The sequence below is a fragment of the Dendrobates tinctorius genome, unplaced genomic scaffold (assembly GCF_039654945.1).
Source record: "Dendrobates tinctorius isolate UK_male_01 unplaced genomic scaffold, ASM3965494v1 ptg000031l, whole genome shotgun sequence".
NCBI classification, from domain to species: domain Eukaryota; kingdom Metazoa; phylum Chordata; class Amphibia; order Anura; family Dendrobatidae; genus Dendrobates; species Dendrobates tinctorius.
Genome location: NW_027361699.1, coordinates 19004295 through 19024928, shown reverse-complemented (window position 1 = coordinate 19024928; position 20634 = coordinate 19004295). Strand labels below are relative to the sequence as shown.

General features: G+C 41.5%; 1 protein-coding gene across 2 annotated transcripts in view; it reads left to right on the top strand.

The window, feature by feature from the left end:
* The window catches only part of KDM4C (lysine demethylase 4C), a 565453-nt gene that overhangs the window by 417906 nt on the left and 126913 nt on the right, over positions 1 to 20634 (top strand). For both annotated transcript variants that reach the window (XM_073572230.1, XM_073572231.1), the window contains exons 14-15: positions 10597 to 10810; positions 11519 to 11595. In XM_073572230.1, coding sequence (XP_073428331.1) covers positions 10597 to 10810; positions 11519 to 11595 — 291 coding nt within the window. The remainder of the gene's footprint in view (positions 1 to 10596; positions 10811 to 11518; positions 11596 to 20634) is intronic.

The window sequence follows — 20634 nt, the reverse complement described above, 5'->3', positions numbered from 1 at the left end:
CCCGGATCAGTCGTCCTGGCCCCTTTGCAGAGAAACAGCCCCAAAGCATGATGTTTCCACCACCATGCTTTACAGTAGTTATGGTGTTTGATGGATGCAACTCAGTATTCTTTTTCCTCCAAACACGACAAGTTGTGTTTCTACCAAACAGTTCCAGTTTGGTTTCATCAGACCATAGGACATTCTCCCAAAACTCCTCTGGATCATCCAAATGCTCTCTAGCAAACTTCAGACGGGCCCGGACATGTACAGGCTTAAGCAGTGGGACACGTCTGGCACTGCAGGATCTGAGTCCATGGTGGCGTAGTGTGTTACTTATAGTAGGCCTTGTTACATTGGTCCCAGCTCTCTGCAGTTCATTCACTAGGTCCCCTCGCGTGGTTCTGGGATTTTTGCTCACCGTTCTTGTGATCATTCTGACCCCACGGGGTGGGATTTTGCGTGGAGCACCAGATCGAGGGAGATTATCAGTGGTCTTGTATGTCTTCCATTTTCTAATTATTGCTCCCACAGTTGATTTCTTCACTCCAAGCTGGTTGGCTATTGCAGATTCAGTCTTCCCAGCCTGGTGCAGGGCTACAATTTTGTTTCTGGTGTCCTTTGACAGCTCTTTCGTCTTCACCATAGTGGAGTTTGGAGTCAGACTGTTTGAGGGTGTGCACAGGTGTCTTTTTATACTGATAACAAGTTTAAACTGGTGCCATTACTACAGGTAATGAGTGGAGGAAAGAGGAGACTCTTAAAGAAGTGGTTACAGGTCTGTGAGAGCCAGAAATCTTGATTGCTTGTTTCTGACCAAATACTTATTTTCCACCATAATATGCAAATAAAATGAAAAAAAAACAGACAATGTGATTTTTCTGGATTTTTTTTTCTCAGTTTGTCTCCCATAGTTGAGGTCTACCTATGATGTAAATTACAGACGCCTCTCATCTTTTTAAGTGGTGGAACTTGCACTATTGCTGACTGACTAAATACTTTTTTTCCCCACTGTATATAATAATCAGATCCAAAATCCGTGCCATCAACACATATGCCCGGCCAGTTATCAGATACCCTGCTGGCACAGTATGCTGGTCAAAAGAAGAGATGGAAGCTGCAGATGTGAAGACACGAAAGCTCCTCACAATGCTTGTAGGTCTCCACACTAAGTCACCAAAAGATGAGATGCTGAGAGAAAGCCGAAGGTAGAACTGGAACATGAAGCGCCATGGCAAGAAAAGCTGCTGCATGGGATGTACCATTGACGGATAATGGATGTTGCTGACATGGAGGAATCCTATCAATGACTGGAGAAAGCTGGACTCCAAGACAGCACAGAGGCACTAAACTTTTTGTGAACCCCTGTGAGTTTAAGTTGCTTATCACACATCTACTGTAGATAAGTTCATTAAGAGCTGTCATGGTGTTCTCCATCTATTCCAGTCAATTTTGTCCTCCAAAAGTCAAGTTAGTGGTCCTTTCCTTCCAATCCCTGCTGTGCATCCATGCAGTACTTTTCCACCACGTATGAGGAATTTTTTTATTCAGTAGAAAATGCACAACAAATTGTATAGTCCATTTTGTCCTGTTACCCTTGTGAAAATGCCAAATTAAGGGCTAAAGCAACATTTTTGTGGGAAAAAAAATACAATTTTCATTTTTTTCTTCCACATTGCTGTAATATATGTGAAACAATTAAACGGTAAAAAAAACTTCTTGAATGTGAGTTTGAGCATGTTGAGACGTACAGTTTTAGTTACTTTTGTGTATTTTCTGTCATATAGGCCCTTAAAATTCACTTTAAATGTGATGCAGTCCCTTAAAAAAATGGAAATTTTTGTAAATTTTGTTGTAAAAAAAAAAATTAAAAGTTGATAAACTTTTAACCCTTCTAATTTCCTAACAAATAAAAAATGCTTCAAAAATGGTGCTGATGTAAAGTAGACATGTGGCAAATGTTAATTATTATTTTCTGTGGTTATATTTCTCTGGGCATAAAAATTCAAAGTTTGAAAATTGTGACGTATTCAATTTTGTTTGCCAAATGTTCTATGTTTTCATAAACAGAAATAAAATGGAAGACGGGAGTTTGACCTACCGGTAATTTTGTATCCAGAAGTCCATCCTGACAGCACCATGGAGGTTGTCCTTCCTTCACAAAAGGTTAAAATAACCCTCCCACCCACATTCCCTAGTGATTTTTCCAAGTACCACACCATAATGGGTGCAATTCTTATTTATTCAAATTCTGTACAAGTTAATCATCACAAATACAAAATTTAAGGGAGGGAATTACCAGAGCTGGCAAGATGGACTCCTGGAAACAAGATTACTGGTAGGTTTAATCCCCCGTTTTCCAGGAGGTCCCTCCTGACAGCACCAAGGAGAATACCAAAGTACTCTAACTCTAGGGTGGGACTACTGCCTGCAGAACCTTCCAGCCAAAGGCCATCTGACTGCTCGCCAAGGTATCTAGCTTATACTGCCTACAAAATGTGTTTAAGCTAGACCATGTAGCTGCACTACAAATTTGATCCACCGAGGCACCTGCCCTTTTGGCCCAAGATGTTGCTATTGCTCTGGTGGAATGGGCTCTGAATTCCTCAGGGTTGGGCAATTTCTCGGCCTCGTATGCTAGGGAGAGATGACAGTCGTTATCCATCTAGCTAAGGAAGATTTTGATGCCTTTTTTCTCCTATTTCTTTCCCCATACTGGACAAACAGATTGGTGTTGTGTCTCCACTCACAAGTCGCTTTTAGTGCATGACAAGTCGCTTTTAGTGCTTGACTGCCAGTCTAACATACAAAGGGTGGAAGAACTTTTCTTTAAGGTTTTTTTGGGGCCTGGCAGAAGGTGGGGGAAGTATAATCTCTTGATTTAAGTTTTGAAAAGAAACCACTTTTGGCAAAAAAAAACAAAACAGGGTTTAGTCTTAGAATTATACGATCGTCAAAAATTTGAATATAAGGGTTCTGGAATGAAAGAGCCTGAATTTTTCCTAGTCTTTTAGCTGAGGTGATGGCCACTAAAAAGACTGTCTTGAGCGTGAGCGTTGCAATGTTAATGTTTTCCACCGGTTCATAAGGGGCCTACACAGGGCGTTGAGGACTAGATTTAAATCTCACGGGGGAACTGATTTCCTTTTTGTGGGACTTAATCTCTGAGTGGCTCTAGCACCTTCAGCGTGCTTGACTTTAACCCTTTATTAAATCCTGCCAGGAGAAAATCCAGGAACTTTAGGATGTCAGGCTGGTAAGAGTCTATGAAAAAGCTATCACATTCCAGACAAAACTTCTTCCAGATCTTATTGTTAATTGCGCAGGTCTCAGGTTTACGGCTGGACTGGATCGTGGAAATCACCTGGTCAGAGGGAACCTTAGCTCTTAAGATCTTCCTTTCAGGATCTACGCTGATAACCGAAGGCTCCTCGGATCTGAATGAAGAACTGGACCCTGGGAAAGCAGGTTTTCCCTCTCTGGTAGCCGGAGCGGACCTCCTCAGGACATCTTCCTCAACAGGGGAAATCAGCTTCGACTTGACTAAAATGGAGCCATCAGCATCACCAAAGCTCCTTCCTCTTGGATCTTCCTGAGGACTCTTTCATTGTGGCAATGGAAGGAAAGGCATACAGGAGTTCTTTCCCCTTTACCTGGTTAAGGCATCGATCCCTTCCGGGGTTGTCTGTCGGATTGAGGAAGTAGAACTTGTGGACCTTGGCTATTTTTGGGGTCGCAAAGATGTCTAGGTGGGGAGTTCGTCACTAACAACACAGATAACTGAATATCTCTCCACTTAGCTCCCACTCAGTGGATTGAATCTTCCGTCTGCTGAGGTAATCGGCCACTGTGTTTCTGGACCCCTTTAGATGAACTGCTGATACTGACCAGACTTTTTTTCTGCCCAGGCAAATATCCTTGCGGACATATCCTGAAGCACTTGGTGTCTTGGGCCTCCTTGATGACGAAGGAACGATACGGCTGTCATATTGTCCAACATGATCTTTATATGCTGACTCTGCAAGCAGGTCTGATTCCGCTTCAGGGTATCCCAAACTGCCCGTAACTCTGAAGTTTGAGGATTAAACCCTAACGTCTGGAGACCAAATTACTTGGCAGTACATTCCCTCTAAATGGGCTCTCAATTCTTCCTTGCTTGCATCTGTGACGATCGTCACTCAAGGAACTCCTTGTGGGAGGTTTCTGGAATTGGTCCACCATCTGTAGTTCTCTTGTATGGAACTGACCCCAACGAACACATGCTATGCATGCCGTTGGTGTTCCCAAAACTCTCATTGATGTTCTTTATGGAAACTTGATTCTGAAGAAGATAGGCCTTGTTCTTCACAGTCTCTTGTTTCTCATCTGAAAGAAGCGAGACAGTCTTTAGTCCAGAATAACCCTGAGAAACTTCTTCCTGGAGCCAGGTAGTAGGTCAGACTTTTCTTGGTTTAGAATCCAACCTAAGCCTTCTAAAGTAGGGATCACTAGATTGAGTTGTTCTAGTTCCGCTTTCGAACCTGATATCCGTAAAAAATCATCCAAATATGGGACAATGACCACGTTCTTCTGTCTGAGGTAGGCCACAATCTCTTCTACCAGTTTTGTAAATACCCGAGGTGCCGAAGCGAGACCAAAAGGAAGAGCGCAGAACTGGAAGTGGTAGCACTTGTTCCCTAACTTTAGGGCGAGCCGTAGGTATTTTTGCAAGCGCAGCTGAATCGGAACATTTTAGTATGCGCTCTTTAGGTCTATAGTGCACATCACTGATTTTTTTTTTTTTCTATGAGGGGAATGGTGTTCTTTAGAGACTCCATTCTGAAACTCTTGTATATTATCCACCAATTTAAGGGCTTCATATTTATGATGGTGCAGCTTTCTCCTGATGTGTTTTTTTTTTTTTGTTTTTTTTTTTGTTTTTTTTTATTGTGAACAGGATTGAGTAATGTCCCAGACCCATTTCTGGTTGTGGAACTGAGAACACCACTCCTGCTTTTAAGAGGTCTTTTACATCCTTCCATATAGGTGAGGCGGCAGTTCTGGATCGGTGAACTGTCACCACAAACCTTTGTTGGCAGCAGGGTTGTGGAGTCGGAGTCGGTGCTCATTTTGGTGGAGTCTGAGTCGGAGGAGAATGGACCGACTTCTAAAATATATAATAAATTGGGTACAGTAGTTCAATGCAGAATGTGCTGAATATTTTTTCATAGGAATTTGGGAAAGTTATGAAATGTCCTATAAATAGCTGTTCTATTCCTGATCTAAGGCTACGAAAATCACACACAGCGTTTTTGCTGCGTTTTTTGAGGATACAGTTTTCAGCTGCAAAAGCAGATCAGCTTTTTAAAAAGCGGTATCACCTGAAAGGTTTTTGAGCTCATAGATAATGTTTTCAATAGCAAAAGCAGATTAGAAATCTGCTCTATCTATTGGTGTTTCTCTGGAAAGAGAAAGTATTAGAAAATTAGTGATTGAAGAAGCCCTTAAACAAAAGGAAGATCTTAAAAAGACTCTCAAAAGACGCTTCATGTTTCTTAAAATGGATGCCTGCACACGTCAGAGTGAACTATTTTGCCATCAATGTTCGATATGTTTGTGACAACAAAGAAATTGTTACCAAGACACTGGCAGTAAAAGATACTAAAGCTCATCACAGCAGCCAGTTTCTCCAGGTCTTAGTGGAAAAAGTTCTGCAAGATTACGAACTCAAAAAAGAACAGGTTCTTGCTATTGTAATGGACAATGCTTCAAATATAATTACAATTAAACTGATGAATGAGAGTAATGAACAACACCTAGAAGAAAATTTAGGATTCAGTATGTTTGAGATGGAAGGCCACAGTGCTGTTCATGTAACTGAGGAACAAACGGATATTACAACAGAAGAACAGCAACATTTTACTGTAGAAATACAGGGATTGGACAAAATTATGGAAACACCTGGAAATATCAACAAAAGTTAGTTTAATATGGTGTAGGTCCACCTTTTGCGGCGATTACAGCGTCCGTTATCCAAGGTATGGATTCAACAAGGTGTGAATTGTTTCCAAAGGAATTGTAGGCCATTCTTCAGTTAAAACACCCTCCAGTTCTTTGAGTGACGATGGTGGCGGAAATCGACGTCTAACTTGAATCTCTAAAATCGTCCATAAATGCTCAATAATGTTGAGGTCTGGGGATTCTGGGGGCCAGATGAGATGCTCAACTTCATTACAATGTTCCTCGTGCCATGCTTTAACGATTCTAGCTGTATGAATTGGTGCATTATCGTCCTGAAAGATGGCGTTCCCCTCCAGGAACAGTGCTTGAACCATAGGATGCACTTGGTCACCCAAAATGCCTAAATAATCCCGGCTGTTAATTCTTCCAAGAAGGGATATCACTGGCCCGGGAATCTCCACGAAATAGCACCCCAAATCATCACAGAACCTCCGCCATGTTTTACAGTTGGGAGAAGGCAGTCTGGATTGAATGCTTCTTTCGGCTGTCTCCAAATGTACACTCGGCCGGAGGTCGGAAATGGGGTAAATGATGATTCGTCTGAGAATATCACATGTTTCCACTGCTCGAGGGACCTATTCTGGAGGTTTCTACACCACGCTAAACGCTTGGAAACATTTTGTCATTGAGAGCAGCGGTTTTCAAATTGCAGCTCTTCTGTGGAATCCAGATTTGTGCAGCTCCCGACGAACATTTTTTGTGGAAACTGGGTTCTGTAGGTGTTTATTGAGCTCAGCAGTGATTTTCGGAGCCGTGGTCTTGCGATCCTCTCTCACAATTCGCTTTAGAGTCCGACAGTCTCTCTTAGTCAACTTCGACTTTCGGCCGGACCTGTGCTTTGCTGCGGATGTTTTTCCTTCTCTTTCAAACGCAGTCATTACTTTGGAGACAGTACCTCTTGACACGCCAAGCGTTCTGGCACTTTCTGTTACACTAGCGCAAGCCATACGAGCACCAACAATTTGGCCTCTTTGAAAATCAGAGAGGTCTGCCATTGGTATCAGGTTTTCATCAATGTTCTTACAATTCTGCAAAACAAACAGTTAATTTACATACACATATCACATGAGACACAAATAATCAACTACAAAACATTACCATATGTCACGGTTTGCATGTTTATAACATGTTCGAAGATTATGATGCCAAAACTTTAGGTGTTTCCATTATTTTGTCCAACCCCTGTAGATCTTGTTGAAGCTGCTTCAAAACACTGTCATATTCATCACATGCGCTGTGTTGTGCACACGCTGCAGCTGGCAATAAGAGATAGATGGACATGCTGGAAATCTGATTGGAAAAGTGAGGAAATTGGTTATTGCCGCCAGAACCCCTAAAATTGATTCCATCTTGAAATTGATTCCATCTTGAAGAGATGTGCTGGGAAAGCTGTAATTGTCGATCAAGCCACTCGGTGGGGCAGCACTTATTTAATGATTGAGCGATTTCTTGAACTAAAACCGTTTCTTATAGATATGGCGAACCCTCAGGTAACCCTAAGTGAAGGTCAATGGACACAGGTGGCTGAATTGAAGGATTTGCTTAATCACCCATTTACCAGTGGCTAAAAAATTACAAGCGGAGGATTTAACTCCTGGCATTTTCATAAGGGAGTGGAAGAACTTGCTATTTTGCCTGTCCCAAAGAGGAGGTTTAATCGCAGATGGCATTTCTGCTTCAACGAAACAGAGAGAGACACAGCTATTGGAAAATAAAATTTTTCTGGCAGCTGTTTGTGGACCCAAGTTATCGTATACTGCTTCATGATCAATGGCTTACTAAAGGAAAAGCAGCTCTGACTGAGGTAGCAGTTAGGATGAGTGGCCTACAGGAGGCCTGCCAGGCGCAAGAGGACTTGGGTCCTGACAGTGCTACTGCTGCCATGCCTTGCAAACGTATTCGGCCCCCTGGAACTGTTCAACCTTTTCCCACATATCATTCTTCAAACATAAAGATACCAAATGTAAATTTTTGAAGAATCAACAACAAGTGTAACAGAATTGTGAAGTTGAATGAAATTTATTGGTTATTTTAAATTTTTGTGGAAATTCAAAAACTGAAAAAGTGGGGCGTGCAATATTATTCAGCCTCTTTAACTTAATACTTTGTTGCGCCACCTTTTGCTGCGATTACAGCTGCAAGTCGCTTGGGATATGTCTCTATCAGTTTTGTACATCGAGAGACTGAAATTCTTGCCCATTCTTCCTTGGCAAACCGCTCGAGCTCAGTGAAGTTTGATGGAGATCGTTTGTAAAAAGTAGTTTCCAGCTCTTTCCACAGATTCTCGATTGGATTCAGGTCTGGACTTTGACTTGGCCATTCTAACACCTGGATATGTTTATTTGTGAACCATTCCATTGTAGATTTTGCTTTGTTTGGGATCATTGTCTTGCTGGAAGACAAATCTCCGTCCCAGTCTCAGGTCTTTTGCAGACTCCAACAGATTTTCTTCAAGAATGGTCCTGTATTTGGCTCCATTCATCTTCCCATCAATTTTAACCATCTTCCCTGTCCCTGCTGAAGAAAAGCAGGCCCAAACCATGATGCTGCCACCACCATGTTTGACAATGGGGATGGTGTGTTCAGGGTGATGAGCTGTGTTGCCTTTACGCCAAACATATTGTTTGGCATTGTTGCCAAAATGTTAGATTTTGGATTCATCTGACCAGAGCACCTTCTTCCACATGTTTGGTGTGTCTCCCAAGTGGCTTGTTGTAAACTTTAAACAACACTTTTTATGGATATCTTTGAGAAATGGCTTTCTTCTAGCCACTCTTCCATATAGGCCAGATTTGTACAGTGTACGACTGATTGTTGTCCTATGGACAGACTGTCCCACCTCAGCTGTAGATCTCTGCAGTTCATCCAGAGTGATCATGGGCCTCTTGGCTGCATCTCTGATCAGTCTTCTTGTTTGAGATGAAAGTTTAGAGGGACGGCCGGATCTTGGTAGATTTGCAGTGGTATGATACTCCTTCCATTTTAATATGATCGCTTGCACAGTGATCCTTGGGATGTTTAAAGTTTTGGAAATCATTTTGTATCCAAATCCGGCTTTAAACTTCTCACAACAGTATCACGGACCTGCCTGTTGTGTTCCTTGATCTTCATGATGCTCTCTGCATCAAACAGAACCCTGAGACTATCACAGAGCAGGTGCATTAATACAGAGACTTGATTACACACAGATGGATTATATTTATCATCATTAGTCATTTAGGACAACATTGGATCATTCAGAGATCCACGATGAACTTCTGGAGTGAGTTTGCTGCACTGAAAGTAAAGGGGCTGAATAATATTGCAAACTCCACTTTTCAGTTTTTGAATTTCCACAAAAATTTAAAATAAACAATAAATTTCTTTCAACTTCACAATTGTGTCCCACTTGTTGTTGATTATTCACCAAAAATTTACATTTGGTGTCTTTATGTTTGAAGCATGATATGTGGGAAAAGGTTGAAAAGTTTCAGGGGGCCGGATACTTTTGCAAGGCACTGTATGTGCATGGATCCGGCCACTGATGTGGCAGCAATATTAGCTTTCCTGATTGCCGCTGATGCCTCCCAATCCCTCTTATGGAGTCCATCCGCTTTCCTGACTATAGGCTCTCAGAGGCTCAAATGGAATTGAAGTCTTTCTAGACACGCTGGCTACTGGAACATCAATTCTCGGAATATCGTCTTAGGTCTTTATATCGTCCGGGTCAAACAGCAGACGGAGTCTGAAATCCCGAGGAATGACCAAACACTTCTCGACGTCCTCCCACTCCTCTATAATCATTGCCCAGATATGGTCATTCACAGGAAACATGATGAATCTGTGACTTCAGGCCCAAAAACATGTCATCTTGTACTGATTGAGGTGTCTGGGATTCCTCTGCATTGTGTTTCCAACAGCCTGGAGTAGCTTGTCTGTTTTTTCAGAGGAAAAGAGGTACTCCTTGCCCACCTTAGGAGGTTCTGAGGTAATCTCTCCCTTTCCTCCAAGTCCTAGCATATGGACTTGTCCTCCTCCTCGGAGGATTGGTCCATTTCCCATCTTTTTGACTATTTGGAGTAAGTACCTTTTATTTGTAAGGGCACGTTTATACAAAACAATATCACAAGAACCAACAGCAGAAAATTTACCGAAAGTTGTGCTGATTCTCCCATGGGAATCTGCAGAACTTGTAAATTAAGTAAAAAAAAAATTCTCAGAGATCCTCCATTCCTTACTTGAACCCTTGCTGCTCTGTTTTCAAACGGGACTGTGTTGAAGCCTTGTCCAATGTGATCCCTGTGGTTTTGCAATATATTAGACTCACAGATCCGTGTTAGTAATTCTGTGTAGAACACCTATTTGTACTAATAATTAGATATGCCACCTGGCTAATGTGCAGTCTTTGATGCCCTTATCATAGATTATAGGGCTTAAGCTCCTGGGTCCTAGGGTATGCTCTGTTGCGGAACCTGCCTTATAATACTGATGTAGCCCTATGTGACCTAGAGGCTTCCAGTAAGTATCCCTGTTAAAAAAGTTATTTCATTCTAATAGTTGTGGCTATTGATATTAGTATATGGTTGTTTTCATGCTAGCATTTCATGTCAATTTTCATTAAACTCTGTTTTATTTTAGTCGGAAACTTATAATGACGACGTGCAATCTTACTGGGAAACTGTGTCAAGTGAAGTACATCCACTAGAGCAAAGATCAAAGCCTCTGATCCCTGAAATGTGTTTCCTATACAGTGAAGAGAACACTGAATATGCACCTACAAATACCTTTATTGATGGTGATGGAAAAAGTCAGCTCATTGCCTGTAGAAATTGCTGTGTACAGGTTCATGCAAGTAAGTGGCTATCCTACAAGCTCACATGTCTTCCAAAGGTAACTTATTTCAAGGAGGCTTCTTTTAAGAGTTTGTCTCATGAATGCTCTAGTTTCCTACTCTGTATTCTCCTCTTTACGAGCTCAAACCTTTCTAAATATTACATGGTTACTATTTCATCTGAAAAGCTGCCATGTAAGCTAAATTTGTCTGGCTGGCCATGGCTTTCTTTGGCAAAACCTGCTTTACTTCTGGTAGCAGTTTTGGGTCAATCAGCTGATCTCATAAATGGCCATATTTTGAATCTGTTGGGCTACCTAATTACCTGAAGTTTCTTTTTCTTTTACTGTAAAGTGAGCATAGATATGTTTATTTTATACATGGTATATTTTGCTGTAAGGAGCCATAGCCTGTTTTTTTTTTTCTTTTTTTATCTCCAGAGATGTTCACAGACTAGCCTACTGTCATCTAATTAACAATTCCACTCTAACATGGTGTAACATATAGATTCTTCTGTCCCATTATTCTTGCTAGTCTCCTATCTCTTGTGGGAAAACCTTTTAAGAAACTAAAACGTTTGATATTTGTCTCAAATGTCAAGGACATTCCGTCGTGGTTATTTTCCCTTTAATCCTGTCGTGTTCTTGCTCCATACCCCGCTGAGTTTCTTGAAGATTCAGAGACCAGAAGGGGCAGCATTCATTAATTAACTGAGTTCTCTCATTACAGGTTGTTATGGTGTTCCTTCCCATGAAATTCATGATGGATGGATGTGTTCTCGATGTAGAATTGGAGTTTGGACAGCAGTAAGTTGCATCATCTATTTTTAGACTTAAGCATGACAGACTAGCATGAAACAAGTGATATTCAACAGCTAGCTCCTGACTACAAAGCTGCTGGTGCTCAGAGAGGAATTTTCTGCCTCCTCTTCTGGCCAAATTATCATTTAAATCGAGAACGTTCTAACCAAACTAAAGATGAAACTAATTGATGGGAATGCTGAACCTATAGTGACAATGCTGCTGCGATATGGAAGGATTAGTTACTAGTTGTAAAGCGCGAACGTACTCGGATAAGGTGTTATCCGAGCATGCTCATGTGTTGAGTGTCTTCAACGTGCTCGAAAAATATGGTTGAGTCCCTGTGGCTGCATGTCACGATGAAGAAACTGTTAGCACATGAGCATCCTCGGATAACACATTATCCAAGCATGATTGCTCATCACTACTTGCTAGTAAATTGCATTGACGCTGGTTTGTGAGTTTATTAGTTGGTTCACGGAGATATATATATATATATATATATATATATATATATATATATATATATATATATATATATATAATTATTTTTTTTTTTTTCTTATTTCTGTAAACCCTCTCTGGAGCCAATGCAAGCCTTCTAATTAAGACACTGAAAAGGAAGAAGATTGCTGTACAATATAAGCACTTTTCTATGGCGCTATTACCATCTCCATTCCATGTGTATTGGAAACTATGACATAGTGCCAGATCCTTTTTATTATACCACCAAGTTCATCAGGTTCTGTTGTGCTGTCCATTGTGTTGACGGGAAAAATCTTCCCCTCATGAGACAGAATTGCACATGTGAACAGAGCCTAGTTGTTACAGCTGAAAGCTGGGGAGAATCAAATTTCCTGATGACTTTCTGCAGATGTCTGAATACAACAAGCCCCTATTTTACCATGAGAAGACCACTCAGAATTTGAGCCCTGCAGATTGTATCTCATAAACCCTATCTTGAATTGAAGACCATGAACCCAGCTGTATTTTAATGATTAGTGTTTAGAATATACAGGTGCTTGTCACAAAATTATATCATCAAAAAGTAAATTTATTTCAGTTCTTCAATACAAAATGTGAAACTCATATAGTCATTACAGAGTGATCTATTTCAAGTGTTTATTTCTGTTAATGTTGATGATTATGGCTTACAGCCAATGAAAACCCAAAAGTCATTATCTCAGTAAATTAGAATACTTTATAACACCAGCTTGAAAAATGACTTTAAAATCCAAAATGTTGCCCTACTGAAATTTATGTTCAGTAAATGCACTCAATACTTGGTTTGGGCTCCTTCTGCATCAATTATTATATCAATGCGCGTGGCATGGAGGTGATCAGCCTGTAGCACGTCTGAGGGGTTATGGAATCCCAGGTTGCTCTGATAGTAGTCTTCAGCTCGTCTGCATTGTTGGGTCTGGTGTGTCTCTTCTTCCTCTTGACGATACCCCATAGATTCTCTATGGGGTTAAGGTCAGGCGAGTTTGCTCACCAATGAAGCACAGTGGTACTTTTGTTTTTAAACCAGGTATTGATACTTTAGGCAGTGTGGACAGGTACCAAGTCCTTGTGGAAAATGTAATTTCAATCTCCAAAAAGCTTGTCTGCAGTGGGAAGCATGAAGTCCTCTAAAATTTCCTGGTAGACCGCTGGGCTGACTTTGGTATTTATAAAACATAGTGGACCTACACCAGCAGATGACATGGCTCCTCATACCATCACTGATTGTGGAAACTTCACACTAGACCTCAAGCAGCTTGGATTGTGTGCCTCTCCACTCTTCCTCCAGACTCTGGGACCTTGATTTCCAAAGGAAATGCAAAATTTACTTTTATCTGAAAACAACGCCTTGGATCACTGATCAAAGGCCAATTCTTTTTCTCCTTGACCCAGGTAAGATGCTTCTGGGGTATATTGGTCATGAGTGGCTTCACACAAGGAATGCGACACTTGTAGCCCATGTCCCGGATACGTCTGTGTGTGGTGGCTCTTGGAGCAATGACTTCAGCAGCAGTCCACTCCTTGTGAATTTCCCCCAAATTTTTGAATGGCTTTTTCTTAACAATCCTTTCAAGGCTGCGGTTATCCTGATTGCTTGTGCATCTTTTTCTACCACACTTTTTCCGTCCACTCAACTTTCCATTAATATACTAGGATACAGCACTCTGTGAACAGCCAGCTTCTTTAGCAATGACCTTTTGTGGCTTACCCTCCTTGTGGAGTGTGTCAATGACTGCTTTCTGGACATCTGTCAAATCAGCATTAGATAGATGATACACCATCATTACTTTATGTATTAATGAGAGACGGCAATACAATAGGGACTTGTGACTCAGGAATGGAAATCCTCCCAGCCAGCAGCAGGTCTTGTACTTTTATTGTGATAGACCCTGCGAGAGGTAGAAAGAGAAAAATAGGAAAAGTGTAAATGAGAAAAAGGAGGAGGAAAAGAAGAAAAGTAGAAGGATGATGAAAAACAAGAGTGAGAAGGAGCGAACGCTCGAATTCATCTTTCTCCAACTGAGAATGCTGTGATGATTCCCTTTGCGAAGGCCTCTTCATGGCTTTGCCCACTTGGTTTCAACTGATTCAATGGAGCGTAAGGATCCCTTCTGTATTACAAGTGAAATTGAATGTTCGATGAATTGTGTGCCCAAGTGCTTTCAGCATGGAATAATACTCAAAAACATTTCTAACCTAATTGATAGCAAGCAAAGGTGTGTAAGTGCAAGTATTTCGACACACGGCGCTCATACTCAGTACTGACTAAATCCAGAGGTTTGGAAAATGTTGTTTCTATTTCATCGTTTGCATATTATTAACATACCTGTCCATCCGTGATTTCCATAACTTAACTTTTCCTTCTTGATGTTGCAGTTTGAATGTTGAGGAGTGTAGTTATATGCAGCCCAAATTGGTGCCATTAAAATATACAGCTGGCTCCTCAAAATCCCTCCTACAGCTACATACAGAGGAAGAAATGACACTTATGACTGAGAATGAAAATCTTTTCTGCCAATCAGTGTCTATGGGGACTGATGGAGAGCAGGGTTATTGAGTTTGCAGCAATTGTTTTTCACTTACTGTGTCTATTAAAAAGTTGATGGCTCTTTAACCCCTTCACGACCAATGACGCCACATAGGCGTCATGAAACCTGGTTCAAATCTGACCAGTGACGCCTATGTGGCGTCATGACTTCAAAGCCCCCCTGCGGGTCGGGTGACCGGGGTCACTGAAAGGTCACCCGACCTGCAGATACAGGGGGCTTTGTAATTCACCACAGGGGGCGTGGCTTCGCCCTCACGTGGCTACGATCGCTCTGATTGGCTGTTTCACTTTTAACAGCCAATCAGAGCGTTAGTAATATTTCATCAATGAAAATTGATGAAATATTACAATCCAGCCATGTCCGACGCTGCTGTAGCATCGGACATGGCTGGAGACACTGATTCCACCCCCCCCCACCGGCGATCGCCCCCCCGCAACTGAATGACAGCGGCGATCTGCCGCCGCTGTCATCATCTGCCCCCCTCCCATTCCCTCTGCTCCCCGCCAGCCTCCGATCCCCCCCTCACCCCCCGGTACCTCCGGTGTCCCCCCGTCCCTCCCGGTGTCCCTCGGGTCCGGATGATGGGCGCCGCCATCTTTGAACATGGCGGGCGCATGCGCAGTGCGCCCGCCCGAATCTGCCGGCTGCAGATTCCATTCTTTCATTTTGATCACTCTCACAGTGATCAAAATGAAAGAAAAAGTAAATAAAACCCCCCGATTATCACCCCCATAGGTAGGCAGAACTAATAAAATAAAGATGATATTTTTTTTTTTTTTTTCCATTAGGGTTAAGGTTAGGGTTGAAAAGAGGGTTAGGGTTAAAAAGAGGGTTAGGGTTAGGGTTGAAAAGAGGGTTAGGGTTGGAAAGAGGGTTAGGGTTGGAAAGAGGGTTAGGGTTAGGATTGGAAAGAGGGTTAGGGTTGGAAAGAGGGTTAGGGTTGGAAAGAGGGTTAGGGTTGGAATTAGGGTTAGGGTTGGAATTAGGGTTAGGCTTGTGGTTAGGGTTATGGTTAGGGTTGGGATTAGGGTTCGGGGTCTGTTGGGGTTAGGGTTATGGTTAGGGTTGGAATTAGGGTTAGGGATGTGTTGGGGTTAGGGCTGTGGTTAGGGGTGTGTTGGGGTTAGGGCTGGAGTTAGAATTGAGGGGTTTCCACTGTTTAGGCACATCAGGGGGTCACCAAACGCGACATGGTGCAACCATTGATTCCAGCCAATTTTGTGTTCAAAAAGTTAAACGGTGCTTCCTCCCTTCCAAGCCCTGACGTGTGCCCAAAGAGTGGTTTACCCCAACATATGGGGTATCAGCGTACTCAGGAAAAATTGCACAACAACTTTGGGGGTCTAATTTCTCCTGGTACCCTTGGGAAAATAAAAAATTGGGGGCTAAAAAAATATTTTTGTGGAAAAAAATTTTTTTTTAATTTTCACGTCTCTGCGTTATAAACTTCTGTGAAGCACTTGGGGGTCCAAAGTGCTCACCAGGCATCTAGATAAGTTACTTGGGAGGTCTAGTTTCCAAAATGGGGTCACTTGTGGGGAGTTTCTATTGTTTAGGCACATCAGAGGCTCTGCAAACGTAATGACGACCGCAGACCATTCCATCAAAGTCTGCATTTCAAAACGCCACTACTTCCATTCCGAGCCCTTACGTGTGCCCAAACAATAGTTCCCCCCATATATGGGGCACCAGCGTACTCAGGACAAACTGTACAACAACTTTTGGGGTCCAATTTATCCTGCTACCCTTGTGAAAAAAAAAATTGCTGGCTAAAAATCATTTTTTTTGAGGAAAAAAAAATATTTTTTATTTTCACGTCTCTGCGTTATAAACTTCTGTGAAGCACTTGGGGGTTCAAGGTGCTTACCACACATCTAGATAAGTTCCTTAGGGGGTCTAGTTTCCAAAATGGGGTCACTTGTGGGGGGGGTTCCACAGTTTAGGTACATCAGGGGTTCTGCAAATGTAACATGATGCCCGCAGACCATTCCATCAAAGTCAGCATTTCATAATGTCACTACTTCCCTTCCGAGCCCCGACGTGTACCCAAACAGTGGTCATCCCCCACATATGGGGTATCAGCGTACTCAGGACAAACTGGACAACAACTTTTGGGGTCCAATTTATCCTGCTACCCTTGTGAAAAAAAAAATTGCTAGCTAAAAATCATTTTTTTTGAGGAAAAAAAAATATTTTTTATTTTCACTGCTCTGCGTTATAAACTTCTGTGAAGCACTTGGGGGTTCAAGGTGCTCACCACACATCTAGATAAGTTCCTTGGGGGGTCTAGTTTCCAAAATGGGGTCACTTGTGGGGGGTTCCACAGTTTAGGTACATCAGGGGTTCTGCAAATGTAACATGATGCCCGCAGACCATTCCATCAAAGTCAGCATTTCATAATGTCACTACTTCCCTTCCGAGCCCCGACGTGTACCCAAACAGTGGTCCCCACCCACATATGAGGTATCAGCGTACTCAGGACAAACTGGACAACAACTTTTGGGGCCAATTTATCCTGCTACCCCTGTGAAAAAAAAATTGCTGGCTAAAAATCATTTTTTTTTTTTGTGGGAAAAAAAAATATTTTTTATTTTCACGGCTCTGCGTTATAAACTTCTGTGAAGCGTTTGGGGGTTCAAGGTGCTCACCACACATCTAGATAAGTTCCTTTGGGGGTCTAGTCTCCAAAATGGGGTCATTTGTGGGGGGTTCCACAGTTTAGGTACATCAGGGGCTCTGCAAATGTAACATGACACCCGCAGACCATTCCATCAAAGTCAGCATTTCTAAATGTCACTACTTCCCTTCCGAGCCCCGACGTGTGCCCAAACAGTGGTTCCCCCCCACATGTGGGGTACCAGCGTACTCAGGACAAACTGGACAACAAATTTTGGGGTCCAATTTATCCTGGTACCCTTGTGAAAATAAAAAATTGCGCACTAAAAAATAATTTTTTGAGGGAAAAATTTTTTTTATTTTCACGGCTCTGCGTCATAAACTTTTGTGAAGCACTTGAGGGTTCAAGGTGCTCACTACACATCTAGATAAGTTCCTTAGGGGGTCTAGTTTCCAAAATGGGGTCATTTGTGGGGGAGCTCCAATGTTTAGGCACACAGGGGCTCTCCAAACACAACATGGTGTCCGCTAACGATTGGAAGTAATTTGCATTTCAAAAAGTCAAATGGCGCTCCTTCCCTTCTGAGCCCTGCCGTGTGCCCAAACAGTGGTTCCCCCCCACATATGGGGTACCAGCGTACTCAGGACAAACTGGACAACAAGATTTGTGGTCCAATTTCTCCTGTTAGCCTTGTGAAAATTAAAAATAGTGTGCTAAAAATCATTTTTGAGGGAAAAAAAATTATTTTTTATTTTCACTGCTGTGTTATAAACTTTTGTGAAGCACTTGGGGGTTCAAAGTGCTCCCTACACGTCTAGATAAGTTCCTTAGGGGGTATAGTTTCCAAAATGGGGTCACTTGTGGGGGAGCTCCAATGTTTAGGTGCACAGGGGCTCTCCAAATGCGACATGGTGTCCGATAACGATTGGAGCTAATTTTCCATTCAAAAAGTCAAATGGCTCTCCTTCCCTTCCGGACCCTGCCGTGCACCCAAACAGTGGTTTATGACCACATATGAGGTATCTGTGCACTCAGGAGAAATTGCTCAACAAATTTTAGGATCCATTTTATCCTGTTGCCCATGTGAAAATGAAAAAACTGAGGCTAAATAAAATTTTTGTGAAAAAGTTTTTTGTTTTTTTTTACAGATCAATTTGTGAAGTACCTGGGGGTTCAAAGTGATCACTATGCATCTAGATAAGTTCCTTGGGGGGTCTAGTTTCCAAAATGGGGTCACTTGTGGAGGAGCTCCAATGTTTATGCACACAGGGGCTCTCCAAACACGACATGGCAACCGCTAAATATTCCAGCATATTTTCCATTCAAAAAGTCAAATGGCGCTCCTTCCCTTCTGAGCCGTGCCGTGCGCCCAAACAGTGGTTTATGACCACATATGAGGTATCGTTGTACTCCGGAGAAATTGCCCAACAAATTTTAGCATCCATTTTATCCTGTTTCCCATGTGAAAATGAAAAAATTGATGCTAAAAGAAAATTTTTGTTGGAAAAAATTAAAATGTCCATTTTTTCTTTCCACATTGCTTTAGTTCCTGTGAAACACCTGAAGGGTTAATAATCTTCTTGAATGTAGTTTTGAGTAGCTTGAGGGTTGCAGTTTTTAGAATGGTGTAACTTTTGGGTATTTTCTGCCATATAGACCCCTCAAAGTGACTTCAAATGTGAGGTGGTCCCTAAAAAAATGGTTTTGTAAATTTTATTGTAAAAATGAGAAATCGCTGGTCAACTTTTAACCCTTATAACTTCCTAACAAAAAAATATTTTGTTTCCAAAATTGTGCTGATGTAAAGTAGACATATGGGAAATGTTATTTATTAACTATTTTGTGTCACATAACTCTCTGGTTTAACAGAATAAAAATTCAAAATTTGAAAATTGCAAAATTTTCTAAATTTTCACCAAATTTCTGATTTTTTGACAAACGCAAAAATTATCAACCTAAATTTACCACTAACATGAAGCCCAATATGTCACGAAAAAACAATCTCAGAATCGCTAGGATCCGTTGAAGCGTTCCTGAGTTATTACCTCATAAAGGGACACTGGTCAGAATTGCAAAAAATGGCCTGGTCATTAAGGTCAAAATAGGCTTGGTCATGAAGGGGTTAAGGAGTTAAAGACAAAAGGGATATTTCTTCAGCATTGGCTGTCTTGATCAAAATGGTGCTAGAGTAAAATGCACCAAATTCAATGAGATGCACGCTATTACATTTTGCACACCTTTCTCCCAAGCGCCAGAATACAAGAAATAAAAGTACTCTAGGCATAGACTGGAATATGCGTCTGTTGTCATTTACACCACATTCTGGCATAAATCATAGTGAATGTGTTGGGCTCCACTACACCACTGCCATTGTCGCTAAGCTCCACGTATCATAAAAATGTCGGAGTTGAGAACTAGGTGTTGCCCAAAAATGGGTCAGATTTAACTGCACCACAATTGGGCATCTAATATCCATTTTAAAAGCAATTAATCATGGTTCTGAAAGTACAATGTAAACTTCGGGTACTTGGTGTTTGTCAGCACAATTATCTATATGGAAGTAGTGTATGTCTGTATAGGAGTGTGTGTTATTATAAATGACAAACCCCCAATGTACATGGCTTCTACTCCAGATTTCTCCTCACAGGCATGTCTGATCTCTACTAAAACAGGTAGAATTGTTATGGAGGGACTAGGAGCTGTTCAGCAATATACAGTAGCTGCTTCCATAGGTAAAAATATGTTGACAGGTTCCCTTTAAAAATGGGTTTTTGAATAACATCGTCAATAGAACAGAATGAAGGACAAGCTAAATCTGACCATGTACTGTTCTGAAGTCTCATGCTCATAGTTTCAAGCATGTCCTTCCTTCCCAGCTATATTCTTACCTTCCATATAAAATAACACCTGATCTATAAATGTACCATGTAGAACATATTCATCAGGTTAATGCGGCTTGATTTGTATCCTGCTGGCAGAGTACTTAGGCACTGATTTTTCTGAGCTGTAGGTAATCTAACCTTTCAACAAGATGAACGTTTGCAATATATTTCTGAATAAATTAAATTAATTAATATTAACGTTCTCTAAAAGGTATCAATATTAATGTTCTCCAAAATATATTAATACGGAGTTGTGAGTAGCTTTTCCTCTCTTGCTGGCATATCCGCTAGATCTTTAGCCGACAATTTGATGATGTGATATTTTCCACACATTTTACGGAGTGTGGCATTTTCATTTGACATCAAAAGAATCCAAAATACAGGTATGCCGCTATCCATTTCCCAGCTTATGCTTTCAATAATGGCTGGATCGCAGCTCTCATTACTCTAAGAACAGACTACACAGCAGCTGCACTGCACAATAGGTATTCAG